A 12,376-nucleotide genomic window follows, 5' to 3' on the forward strand; every position below is an offset into this window, starting at 1 on the left:
TTAAATTATCAATGCTGTATCAAGAATCAGTATATGAACATCTGTCAGTACACAGCAGTGAAGTCATAAAAAGCTTTGCTTCTAGTTTTTCCAAGTACTAGGATATAACGGTCAGACTTCTGCAGTAAGGTGTCCAGGCAGGATGTGAACACCATCCCTAGCTGAACAGAGTGAGGATTTATTTGGGCATGGGTTTTTCTACTAGTAAACCCCACTCTATTATTTTTTCTTAAAAAGTAGCACTGATGTGGGGAAAGGGTCAGATATTCACAGCTGTCCCAAATCTCCCTGAATGCAGACAAACCTTTGGAAGCCCCTAAAGGAACTGTCTGGATCCTATTACAAAAGAGGTCTCCTCTCGGATGCAAGTTTTTATTTTTCAAGGAGTCAACCAGCAGCAACAAGCTTTCATAGCAAGCCTATCAAAAGTATTAGATACTTCCCATTCTAGGGCACATTATGGATATCTGGAGCTTAGTTTAGTAACTCGGGAAAACTATGCATCTCAAGAGGCAGCTGTATGGGTGGCACAAACTACAACTGGATCTGTGTTTTTTGTCATACTCACTACATAGATCACTATCCCACTCCTTCGATATACTTTTTAAATTTAAACTTACTAAGTTTTTAATAATTGCAAATAAATAACAAATGAAGCAGACAAAGAGTTGGAGGGAAAGGGAAAGAGCTAGGGGCATGACTGTTAAACTTACCCAGGGGAGGGTTACCACCTCCAGCAGTCACTACAAAGGTACATATATACAACATCACTACTTCTCAGCTGACTTTCTACCGCTAATACTGTTTTCTCTACATAGAAAATATTGAACTAATGCATGAAAATCATAGGAATTATGACTTCCCAACTCTGGGGAAACTTGAGTATGGAGCAGGTCACTAAAGTGTAGAATGGGGATTTGGGGATCTCAGTTGCATTTACACATAAGCCAATCCAACCTAACCGAGCTTCTCGTGCAATACTGTATGCTCTACTGGTAACTAGGTGCTACTCAATAAAACACTGATAAAAGTTAATATTGCAAAACTACTATGTCAGCAAGACGTAGGAGCTGCAAGCAGAATACGGCAGTTGCTTTGTGCATCTCTGAGGTTATCTTCACCATAATATCTGGTCACTAAAGAATAAATCAGTTCCCTTCCAAAGGAGTAGTTATTTTACTCACTATTATTCATACAATCATGTGATGTTAACCAATTTTGGAAAAGATTTTACGTTAGATAAGGTTCTGTTAGTATTTATATACTGTATTATAGGATTTCCTTTCCATTTGTTATTCAGATTTACTGAGCATTTATCTGGATGTTTCAATTTCTTTTGTAAACTCCACTGTCTGAAGAATAAACATACATACTGTTCTGCATTACCAAACTTAGAGCATGATTTTGGCATACCAAACAGCTCTTGTACTTGCATCTGAGGCTGATACAGCCACTGTAGATTAAGCAAAAATCACAGGAGCTTCAAGGAGGACAATCCCAATAAATAACCAGCTTCTTTGAAACTTTGTACACTAAGTTCCTCCACTCCACAAAGGATCTTTTTATAAAACTCAACAGGAAAGAAGTCTGTGGTGAGCTGCTGCAAGAATTTGGAGGAAGTTCAGTTGTCATAGGGCTGAGATGAGGAAGAATGTTGAAATGATTTTCTTTCGGAACAAGAGATTAAATTCTCTGATTGCCAAAATGCACCTTAACAACCTTTGTGCCAATGTAACCTCATCAGGAGCACAGAATACCATAGAAAAGGATGTTTTTAGAGTTCTTAAGTTTTTGCAGGATTTGCCATTAGGCAACTGACCGCCACATGCATTATGGTCTAATCTGCCCCCCCATTATGTTTTTCTAGCTACAGCAGCCCAAATATCTATTTTTTTGTTAAAGCAGTTTCAGTAGTGGGCAGACACGTTTAAATCTCTCCACAAAGCCTCAGAAGGATGCAAATTGTCCCCTTTCTGATCCTTGCTTCCTTAGCTAATCTGCATGGGACATATGAGATGTCACAGGAATAAGCCATACTGAAAGTCTTACTTCTGAGTAAACATGTATATGATTGCATTATAGTTCTACCCTGATCACACAAGCAAGCAGACAAAAAAATGAAAAGGCACTTATTTAACTTAATGATAAATGCCAAAGCTCTACTCCTCTGTCTTCTATGAGCGTATGTTCTCATGTGTGGAGTGAGGCACCTAATACTGAATAATCCCTACAGGATTACTCAACAGTTTGCCTTTGGAAACAGTATTTCCTCCTCCATTCCCAAAGAAATTAAGTGTTACCTCCCAAGGCACAAACAATTACTTCCATCTTACATACCCTCAAGGCACATTTACTCCCAGCGTCATGGATATAGATATGGTGCTGGAGTATGTAAATCATAGACGAGTTCTTGTGCAGGAGAGACTGCCTACTATACAGCATATGACTACTCCCAAAGGAGCAATTTTTAAATAGTAATTACTTAAATTATATAGGTGGTATGGAAACAATTATGGAAAAGCACATAAGAATTCTACACTTTATGTAGTTAGCAAACTAGAAAACAATTTTTGTAAGAAGTTTAGGAAAGAAGACCAGTGTTAGAAACTGAGATATGAAAACTAGGAGCTAAATGGCACCTTAAACCTAGGTTATGGGCGCAACAACGGAATGTCTAGGCGTGCTTTTTTTATAACAAGAATACAAAGCTGAAAATGAATGAACTGCAGCTAAAATATTATGTTCATTTTTCACATAGTCTAATCCAGGTGTTGGCAACCTAAGGCCCATGGGCCACAAGTGGCCCACGGGGGTTGTTTAACTGGCCCACAAGCCACCCCCAAACTGAGCCGCCCGCTCAGCAAGTCCCCGCATGCAGCGCTAAACCAGCACAGCATGGGGCAGGAACATGCTTCTGCTGCACCGAAAATTTCATCTGCGCATGTGCACATGCCGAAAATTGCGTCTGCGCAGACGCAGATGCTGGAAAATACATTTGCGCAGACACAGGATATCATGGGCACAGGCGCTCACACGATCCGGCCCATGGAGGGATCTTGGCTGGAGTGTACCGGTTCAGGCGAGGTAACCTTGCTGACCCCTCGTCTAGTCCTTCTCCTGCCAACCTCCCTAATATTCTTAAGAGGGTCTCTTCTCCAGTCTTCAGAGAGTAGTTGGAAGTGGAGAGGCAGAAAAAGGTCCTCCTTTCCTCCTACTTTTAATCTGAAATCTTAGGTGTAGTACTGCACCCAGAATTCAGAAACTGCTCAGGGTAATGAAATTGTAGCAAAATGAGCCTAGAACAATGAGTGTTTCAAAACTGGAGAAGGTATGTACTCTTGGTATGTACTATTACAGCAAAGCTGAATTTCTCAGCTTTTAAAGGGATTTTTTTTTATATTTCCTCCCTTCACTGCTTAGAAAGAGCCCACTGCAGAGGTTTCTCCGAATATTCTTAACTATTTTTTTGTGGTGGGCGCCATTTCTCTTCCACAATACCCCCAAACAGTGCAAGATCCAAGGCACTGTGGAAAATAGGAACATAGGAAGCTGCCTTATAGAGGTAGTGGCCCTCCAAGATTTTAGGTAGAAGTTTCTCCCAACCCTATTTTGAAATGCCTGGGATTGAACCTCGGACCTTCTGCTTGTGATGCAGATTCCCTTCATGATGCCAGTGATGCCAACATGGCAGCTAGGCTAGCCACACATTTGCCTGCACAAAACAGTTAGTTGCCATGTATTTTATTCTTTGCATGTGTAAAACTGCCTGGTCGGCAGAAATTTAGCAGGCGAGCTTTTCACATCTTTGTTCTGTGCCAACTTCACCAGTTAAGAGAGTGCTCCCACTTTCACTTTCAGCTTCTGATGACTTCTGCAAGACATTTCTTGGCAGATGCAAAGAAGACATCACATATTTAGAATGAGAGAATCTGAGACACAAAAACACACACACCTCACCAGGTGATCATGGGTCAGTCTCTCTCATCCCAAACTACTTTAACATACTGTTACAAAGCTAAAAGTAAGTGGAATCCCCGATCACATACACCACAGGAAGGTAGGTTACATACAAATTCAGTACTATGATACTACCTGTTAACAACTATACTTTCTAATGGAGTCATCCCAGGTACAATAATTGATTGTGATAAATTAAGTGCTGAGCACGTATGTGCAAGTGACCTAATCCAAGAAGCCTCATCTTATATGCAGGTTTACTCCAAAGTTCTTTTGGGTTACATGGGACTTACTCCTAAGTAAACAGGCACAAAACTAATCTTTTTTTAAGCTGTTGAAACCACAATAGTCATATTAGAAGGGAAAGCTCTCAAGGGGGCAATGACTACATTACAGCCAACCCACTCAGCAGACCTGTTTACTTCAGTAGCAAAGTACATGGTGTACACACACCCAATGCATATGGTAACTCCAGACTATGTTGATGGGGAAGATGGTAGGAAGGCATTTACTTTGCTAAAGTTACTGATGAGGAAAACTCATCTCTGGGCTACCCCCTTCAGTGGTCCACTGCTGCAAAAAAAAAAAAAAAAGCTAAGAATCATGCGCCACTTCAAACACTGAGCACTTTCCAAGCCACAATGGATACACAGTTATTTTGGCTGGGACACAGAATACAGCGCTAGTTATCTTGGCTGGGACTATGCTGTTTCCCATTCATTATGACTCAGGGTTCCCCACCCCCTCTTGTTTTCTTTGGTTTTAATGAACAGGCTTTGAGATGGCCTTTTTTCTGCATTGGGGCTCAGGTAGAGCCATTCAGAGAGGGAGGCGCATCAATCAACTCGGGAGGAAGAAAACCAAGCAGCTTGGCGAGGTGGTTTTTATTATTTATACAGTACACCACCACTTCTTCCAAGGAGCTCAATGCGGTGTGCATGGTTCCTCTCCTTCCAACAACCCTGTGAGGTAGGACTCGCTGTAAAAACCGTGTTTATGGAAGACAATTCTACTCGGCTAGCAGTGATCCCCAAAGAAGCAGTTAAACTCAAGGCCACCCAGCGAGGTTCGTGGCTCATTCGAACTCTGGTCCCCCAGGCCATATTACAACACACTGCTGGCGTTTCTCAAACTTAGGTTCTCGGCTCTTGTCGGACTACAACTCCCATCATCCCTAGAGCTAGCAGGACCAGTGGTCAGGGACGATGGGAGCTGTAGTCCTACAAGAACCCAAGTTTTGAGAAAACATTACGCCGCGCACGGAAATAAGCGGAGGAGGTGGGTATTCGGGAAGGCGAGGCTCACCTCCCTTGCAGGGGGTGCGGTGCTGGCTGTGCTGCGCCCGGTAGCCCTCGACCACCTCCCACTCGCCGTTTTCCCGCTTGATGGGGAAGGAGACGCTGAGCACGTGGTTGCAGGGCTTGATGATGCGCAGGATGCCGCGGACGCGGTGCCGCTTCTCCTCGGGGCTCTCGCGGGTGCGCAGCCCTTCCACCAGCTTGTCCTCCACGATGCCGGCGCCCCGGTCGAAGAAGCCCTCCACCATCTTGAAGAAGTTGGGGTCGTCCTCCGACGCCGACACCGCTTGGCTGTATTGGCGGCGCCCGCCGTCGTCCCGACTCGTCGTCGTCGCCCTCCTCCTCCCCGGACCGCTCCCCGCCAGCAGGGCAGCCGCGCACGGCTCCGCGCCGGACAGCGCCGGCGAGCCCGCGGCGCGGACGGGCGCCAGGAGCTCCCCGAGGCAGCGGTACATGGTAGCGGCGGCGAAAAGGGGCTCGTGGGGCGGAGGGGGGGCGGCCGGCGGTTTACCTCAGCGGCGGCAAAAGGGCAAGGGAGACGCTGGGCTGGCGCTCGCCGCTCTGAGAGGGGGGAAAACTGAAGGGCGTCGACGCGGCAGGGCGGGGAAAAAGGGGTGGGAGGAGCAAAGGGAGGAGGAGGAGGGAAGCTGCTGCCCAATGGCTCGACAACAAGGGCAAGCGGGCCCCCGCCGCTGCCTTTAAATGGACCCCTCCGCGGGAGGCAAACAGGGGGCGGGCCCAAAGGGTGGGGAAGGGAAGGGGTCGTGGTAATACCTCCTCCCATTGCGCAGGCGCACCCATGCCACTAACTGCCACCTCCTTCGGCGGCTGTGGGAGGAGCCCGTGTTCTCGGGCGGCGCTTTCTTTTGGAAGCGCGCCTGCGCGGTGCGGCGGTGGAGGGAAAGCGCGTCTGAGGTAAGAGAGCGCTTTTTGATTGGGTGAGGCATTCCGGTTTGTCCCGCCTCCTTTTCAGCAAAGCGCGCGCAGCGGGGGTTGCATTTTAACCGTTGGGGTGTATGTTCGGGGGCGGGGGAGGTAAGTCGGCTGTTTCCGGGCGAAGCCGGTGGGCGCGGGAGGGTAGCTGCCGTGAGGCTCCCCGCTTTAGTAAATAAAGGAAGGCCTCGCTGGCCTCTCGGTCCTTCTGACAGGCACCGAGGGCCGCCTTGCATTCCTCTCCTCCCGGGCTTAGACCTTCCCCCGTATTGCGCTGCTCGGCGGTGGCTTCCCTCAGGCTCTCCTGGAAATGTCTTGCCTCACACTTCGCACACCGCATCCCTGAGTGACCAGTGCTGCTTTCTTAATTTTTATCGGGGGGAAGGAAGTAGGGGGAAACTCGCCAGGAAGTTTGCTTTGTTTACTGCGAGCCCAGTCGCAGTGCGAGGCAGTGGCAAAATGTAAGATGTTATTAGTCAACTCAAACAGACCACGATCTGGATTAGAAATGACCACAGTTTTATTGATTACGGATACAGGTGGATTTTTGGCACGGGCATTGGGTACATGTATATCCGTTCCAGCCCCCCGGACAAATAATAATTAATTTTAAATAAGTAAAGGGACTCCGTTCCCCAGAGTTCCTGCTCAAAAGAACCCCTGCAAGTGACCCTTTACTTTTTGATCCAGAGTACTTCTTACTCAGTTTTGCTGAAACTTATTAACTTAAAACATCAAGCATTTAAAACTTCCCTATGCAAGACTGCCTTCAGATGTCTTCTAAAAGTCAGAGTTCTTTATTTTTTTGACATCCTACGAGAGGACATATCACAGTGTGCGCTCGACAGTAATAATAATAATAATAAATAAATAATGATTTATTACTTAAACCCCGCCCATTTCCCCAGCCACTCTGGGCGGCTTCCAACAGGAGATAAAAAATACATTAAAACGTCAGAACAGGCCTGTCTTCAGATGACTACTGAGAAGGCCTGGAACAATCCTGGAAAAATTCTTCCCTTAGGAAAATAGCCTAGAATCACTGTTTTTCTGTGGTGCAAATGACCAAAATTGGTGATGGTGCACCTTTAAGACTATGTGTGTTCTCTTGGAGCTGCTTCTAGTCTAAGAAATGGTTATTTTTCCTCCTCCATACCTTGGCAGATGGCTTATGGTGTGTTGTTTGCTTATGGTGCACACAAAGAGAGTAGCAGATTATTATTTTTACAAGTAAACAGCTGACTGGCATGCTTACTTAGAACCAATAGGTCTTTTGATGGATAATAAATTAATACATTATTTATATGTTGCCTTTCTACATTGAGTTTGCCCAAAGCAGCTTACAAGAAAAATCCACTTACTATTAAATACAAAACACAGAGGTTGAGGTCAGTGGAGAAAGCAGTTTACAGAATAAATTCAAAGAAAATGAAATCAATAATTCAGCAAGCATAGAAAAAAACAAAAAGAAAGTTAATATACAATAAAGTTCCAGCTGCTGGTGCTGCTCTTTTTGTCTGTCAAGGAGACTTAGCAGCCTGGCTTAAATACTGTATAGAAAGATTGTCTCACTAGGTTAGATAATTTACAGCTGGCTTTCTCGTTTCTCTTCCAGAGAAGACAAACAGCAGAAAAAAAGAGAGATGCTGGGGAGGGCAATGACAGTAAATAATTTTCGCCAGCCTCCTGGACGTTCCAACTGCTGACTTAGCTAGAGTTTGCTTGCCAAGACTTGAAAGGAAGGGATCTAGCCGTGAAACAGCAAGCTGGAATCCTCCTGTCTCATGTGTGGTTCAAATATAGGAAGAGCTTCAGTTTTCAGACTGGGGCACCTACTAGTGGACAGGATGAAGCCTACCAGCCGGCTGTTAGACTGAATAACAGCACAAGGAATGTTCCAAGGGAAATAAGTACCTCTTCAATCAGGTAATTTGCTTTCCACCAGCGAAATCCAGAAGTAGTGCCCTATTCAGACATGTCAACAAGAAAGCTGCCAGGAGTGTTTCATCCATTCGTAGCACATTTCCTGGGAAAAGCAGGAATGTGTGAATTTTGTTCACTGGGTAACGAATTAACCACATTTCTTGAGTTTGCCATATAATTGAATATTATTGTTTCATGTGGGAGACACCATATCAGTTCTGCAGAATGTAGCCCACATTGGAGATAAGAATGATGTCTTATTTACATCAATTCTATGAATGACAGGCTGTACTGTGCACACAGCCCTGTGTATGTAAGGTTATCACCCACTTGGACTACTGTGACATGCTATACGTGGGGCTATCTTTGAAGGTGACTCTGAAACTATAACTAATCCAGAATGCAGCATCTAAACTGGTGACTGGAGCAGTCGCCAGGACCATATAACCCTGGTTCTGAAAGACCTACATTTTACACACATGTCCCAGAGTTTGAGAAATAATAACTTGGCCATAACCAGAGAATTGACCCGTGGAATTTAAATTTAGCTCTCCAAATCTAACTCCATCAGCACTGCACTAGTTTTTCTTACTATATTTATAATAAAGCTCTGTCAATTGGGTAATGTGTAAACATTAGACCATTATAAAATACTTTAGCCCTGACTTTTACAGGCCTATATTTTAGCTCATAATATCAATCTCAACATGTTGTACCTGGCAGTTTGAAACACTGCCCTTGCATTAAACTTGTGTTGCTTATATGATCTGTTGGCCAGCATAAACTGGTTTCATGCACTCTGTACTCCCTTACTGCTTCTTGCTTGCTATGGCCTTTTACATAAATATTTTCCCTTAAAGTTCTTTATCAGGTGCCTGGGTATTGCAACATCAACTAAGGTTACAGGGCTGGGAATACATATGAAGTGGAAAGAACAGTGTGCATTTAAATTAGTTTATGATTGTAGGGAGATTGTTCTAACCAGTTTTATGAAAAACAAATAACCTTTTTAGCAATGGGAAATACTTTTGAAGCAATATTAATAAAAACATGTTGGCTATAGCATCCTTAGACTATTGCCTTGTATTTCAAAAGTAAATATAGTTGTCTCTTGGTATGTAGAAAGAGGAGTGGGATGATGTGTTCAGGGTGATTTAATGGCTGGAGTTTTTATAGTTTGTTGTTTGCTGTTCTCCATTTTGTTATGTAGGTTACATTATGTTGGCAGTTCCCACTGACAAATATTGGGGTGCAGTTTTATGTGTCAGTAACTTATGTGACAAAAGGTACATTTTACTTTCCTTTTATAACCACATTTACATTCCACCAATTCATGTAAAATATTCAGGCACTATACAACAATACAAGCACAATGATTTTTTTTAAAAAAATGCATGAATAGCCATATTTTTGTGCAATGCATAATAATCTCCTTTGAAATAATGTTACTTGCTATAGGTTGATGCAAACCATAATGTGGCCGAGCCAGTTATATAAGCAAGTAGCTTCTTTGCCCTTCTAGTATTTGTCTTCAAGAGTGTTTTGGACTGAGTTATTGGAGTACACACATTTTTCTTTTTGTGTTATGCTAACTGGAGTTTTTGGCATTACAACTTTCTGGTTATGTGTGGATTTAAGAGTGTTGCATACATTTTCCAGATGAAAGGGAGCTTCCTATTGCCTGGTTCTGACAAAGTCTTCTCTCACTATGGTTTTATTTCTTGACCATAGCTTTCTTGACCGTTATATATTCTCCACTGTAAGAGCGATTTTCCATAGTTCAGTGGGGAGTTCTTAAAGGCATGTTGATTCTGCAGAGGAAGCATCTTCAAATCAAGTCTGTGTTTATGAGAGAAGCCAATTTGACTGAAGCATGAGTAAACCACATCTTCCACCATGAGTCATCTTGCAAATCCCAAGCAAGAAAAACTTTGTAAAATGTATCTTTTCACCTAAAGGATCACAGGGGTTTTAAAGGCGAGAGCTGCTATAACAACAAAACTGAATAACTAAACTGCTGCTTTTTCTACCATCTCAACCTGTTGCAGACATAATGGGACATGGTTTGCAAAGGGACATTGCCCCCTGCCCCCCATGGTTTGTTTTAAGCATAGTTTGTGAACCCACCAGAAGCCATGATTAGAAGGGCAATCATAGTTAACTTTAACTATGTGCTGATGTCACTGCAACAGGACTCCCTAGTTCAAGGACATGGTATGCAGGCAGGCAACAGCCCTCAGATGGCAGCAATCCTTAATGAAAACCAGGGATCTGCTTCTGCTTTTCTTAACACAATCTGCACTGACTAGATCTTAGTTCTGGCCTTTGGAACATGTCTATAAAAATGTAATTGAAGTATATATTTTTGGAGTGTGTACAGAGTCATTTGGTATCTTCAAGCAAATATTAAAAGGCACTATTTACTTGTGATGCTTGCTGAATTCCAGTTAAAACTACTGACTATTCTCTGCAAAAAAATTGGGAGTTGATAATTTTGGAGCACAATTTACCAGCACAATATTGCACTTGATAACTGCAGCTGAGACAGGGTTTTTCTATTAACCAAGATAAAGAAGCAAGTTGTTTACTTGCTTATTGGTACAGCTGGTTGTTGTGTGAGTAGCTGCTAAGCTCCATAAGCCCCTAGAATTCATTTTCTTTCTTCTGTAATGCTGCCTCTGTAGAAGATCCATCTGCTTAGTTCTCTTATTACTAGGTTTGCTGATGGTGTGTCGGTTATTTAGTTATTTATATTTTTTATTTCCAGTATTTATAGCCTACTCTTAGTTGTATGTTTTCAATCCCACTGTGGGAAACAAAGTAATAAAAATAAATGGTGAAAAACAATATAGAAAAATTACAAAATGTTATAAACAGGACCAATAATGCTGTCATAAGTTAAAGCAAAACTACAGCAACAAAAAGTAACATTTTAAGTTTAACCAAATATGTACGTAAAAACAAGCAAAACATTTAAACTGATTAAACAACCAACGGTATTAGCAATAGTTCCCAACCCATGCAGTGGTACCTCGGGTTACAGATGCTTCAGGTTACAGGCGCTTCAGGTTATAGACTCCGCTAACCCAGAAAAAGTACGTCAGGTTAAGAACTTTGCTTCAGGATGAGAACAGAAATCACGCAGCAGCAGCAGGAGGCCCCATTAGCTAAAGTGGTACCTCCGGTTAAGAACAGTTTCAGGTTAAGAACGGACCTCCAGAACGAATTAGGTTCTTAACCCGAGGTACCACTCATGGCAACCCACTCTCTTCCTCTTTGTCTCTCATACAACAAGGGTATGAGAAATATTTTAAGAGTAACTTAAAATATTTCATCCCCAGCTGGTGTTTTGCTCCCCTTCCCAGGCCTGAGGAAACTCACAGGCCTCAAGGTCAGCAGGGCTGCCAGGTACTGACATGCACATGGATATGCTGGTTCCCCCACCCTACACTGAATATTCAATCTGCCAGCCTTAAGTATGCATTTGTCCCATCCACCTGCCCACCCAATGAAGAATTTAAAGCGTTATGATAGCTGACTCTTTTTTAAAAAGTAGTTCTGGTCTTTTACATCTTGGAAAATAACATTGCTAATTTTTACAGTTGTGTCATAGATGAGGGGTCACCCAAAGCATGAAATACTTGAATGGTAAAAAATGTCTCTGAGAAGGGCTACATAATGTATTCTTTTTTCCTTAAAGTTAAACAGCTCTAGAAATCAACATCTTGCTTATTCCAAATGTCTTATAGATACATGGCATTTGAGCTAGAAACAGCCCAAAGTCAGTAGTGGCAGACTGGTTTCTTTCCTATTTAAAATGAACAATTAGCAGAACTGTTTATATAAACAGAGAACATTTTGTGAAAACTGCTAACATTCACATGCTGATAACAAGCAAGTAGATAACCGAGTTCTTTATTTTTTGTTTACAGTGAAAATGCCGTTTTGAAAAAGGTTTAACAGAATGATCCTGTGAATTGATCTGAGTTAAGCTGCAGTGACTACTGAATTGTATTCAACTTTCTGTGAGGTGAGTGGGGGGGGGATGCTTCAAGACTGGCACAAGTTTGTGGGTAGGATTAAATCACATGCTGGCAAATTCAGGTTTCACAGTTAAAGCTGATTTAGAGGACTTGTGCAGCAAACCTACTTCCAAGAATATCAGCGGCAATAAGGAAGATGACAGGAAAATGTACAGGAAAGTGTAGAATAGTGATTGCTTGGCACAGCATTGTCTAACCTGGCAAACATCAAAATGAACCCTC

General features: G+C 43.0%; 2 protein-coding genes across 17 annotated transcripts in view; one reads left to right on the forward strand and one right to left on the reverse strand.

The window, feature by feature from the left end:
• Nucleotides 1-5,710, reverse strand: part of GLUD1 (glutamate dehydrogenase 1) — a gene marked incomplete at its 5' end in the record, with an annotated part of 35,362 nt that extends 29,652 nt beyond the window's left edge. Inside the window, one exon of the mRNA XM_083614770.1 lies at nucleotides 5,263-5,710. Coding sequence (XP_083470896.1) covers nucleotides 5,263-5,710 — 448 coding nt within the window. The remainder of the gene's footprint in view (nucleotides 1-5,262) is intronic.
• Nucleotides 5,381-12,376, forward strand: part of SHLD2 (shieldin complex subunit 2) — a 30,302-nt gene continuing 23,306 nt past the window's right edge. For 2 of the 16 annotated variants that reach the window (XM_083614646.1, XM_083614651.1), the window contains exons 1-4: nucleotides 6,195-6,649; nucleotides 7,804-8,114; nucleotides 9,322-9,397; nucleotides 12,044-12,141. The gene's annotated coding sequence lies outside the window, so the exon portion shown is untranslated. Of the gene's footprint in view, nucleotides 5,705-5,982; nucleotides 6,171-6,194; nucleotides 6,650-7,803; nucleotides 8,115-9,321; nucleotides 9,398-12,022; nucleotides 12,142-12,376 lie in introns of those variants that run through there. The other 14 variants (XM_083614656.1, XM_083614648.1, XM_083614655.1 and 11 more) reach the window with 14 other exon arrangements.

Source organism: Podarcis filfolensis, assembly GCF_964270895.1.
Source record: "Podarcis filfolensis genome assembly, chromosome: 5".
Lineage (NCBI taxonomy): Eukaryota > Metazoa > Chordata > Lepidosauria > Squamata > Lacertidae > Podarcis > Podarcis filfolensis.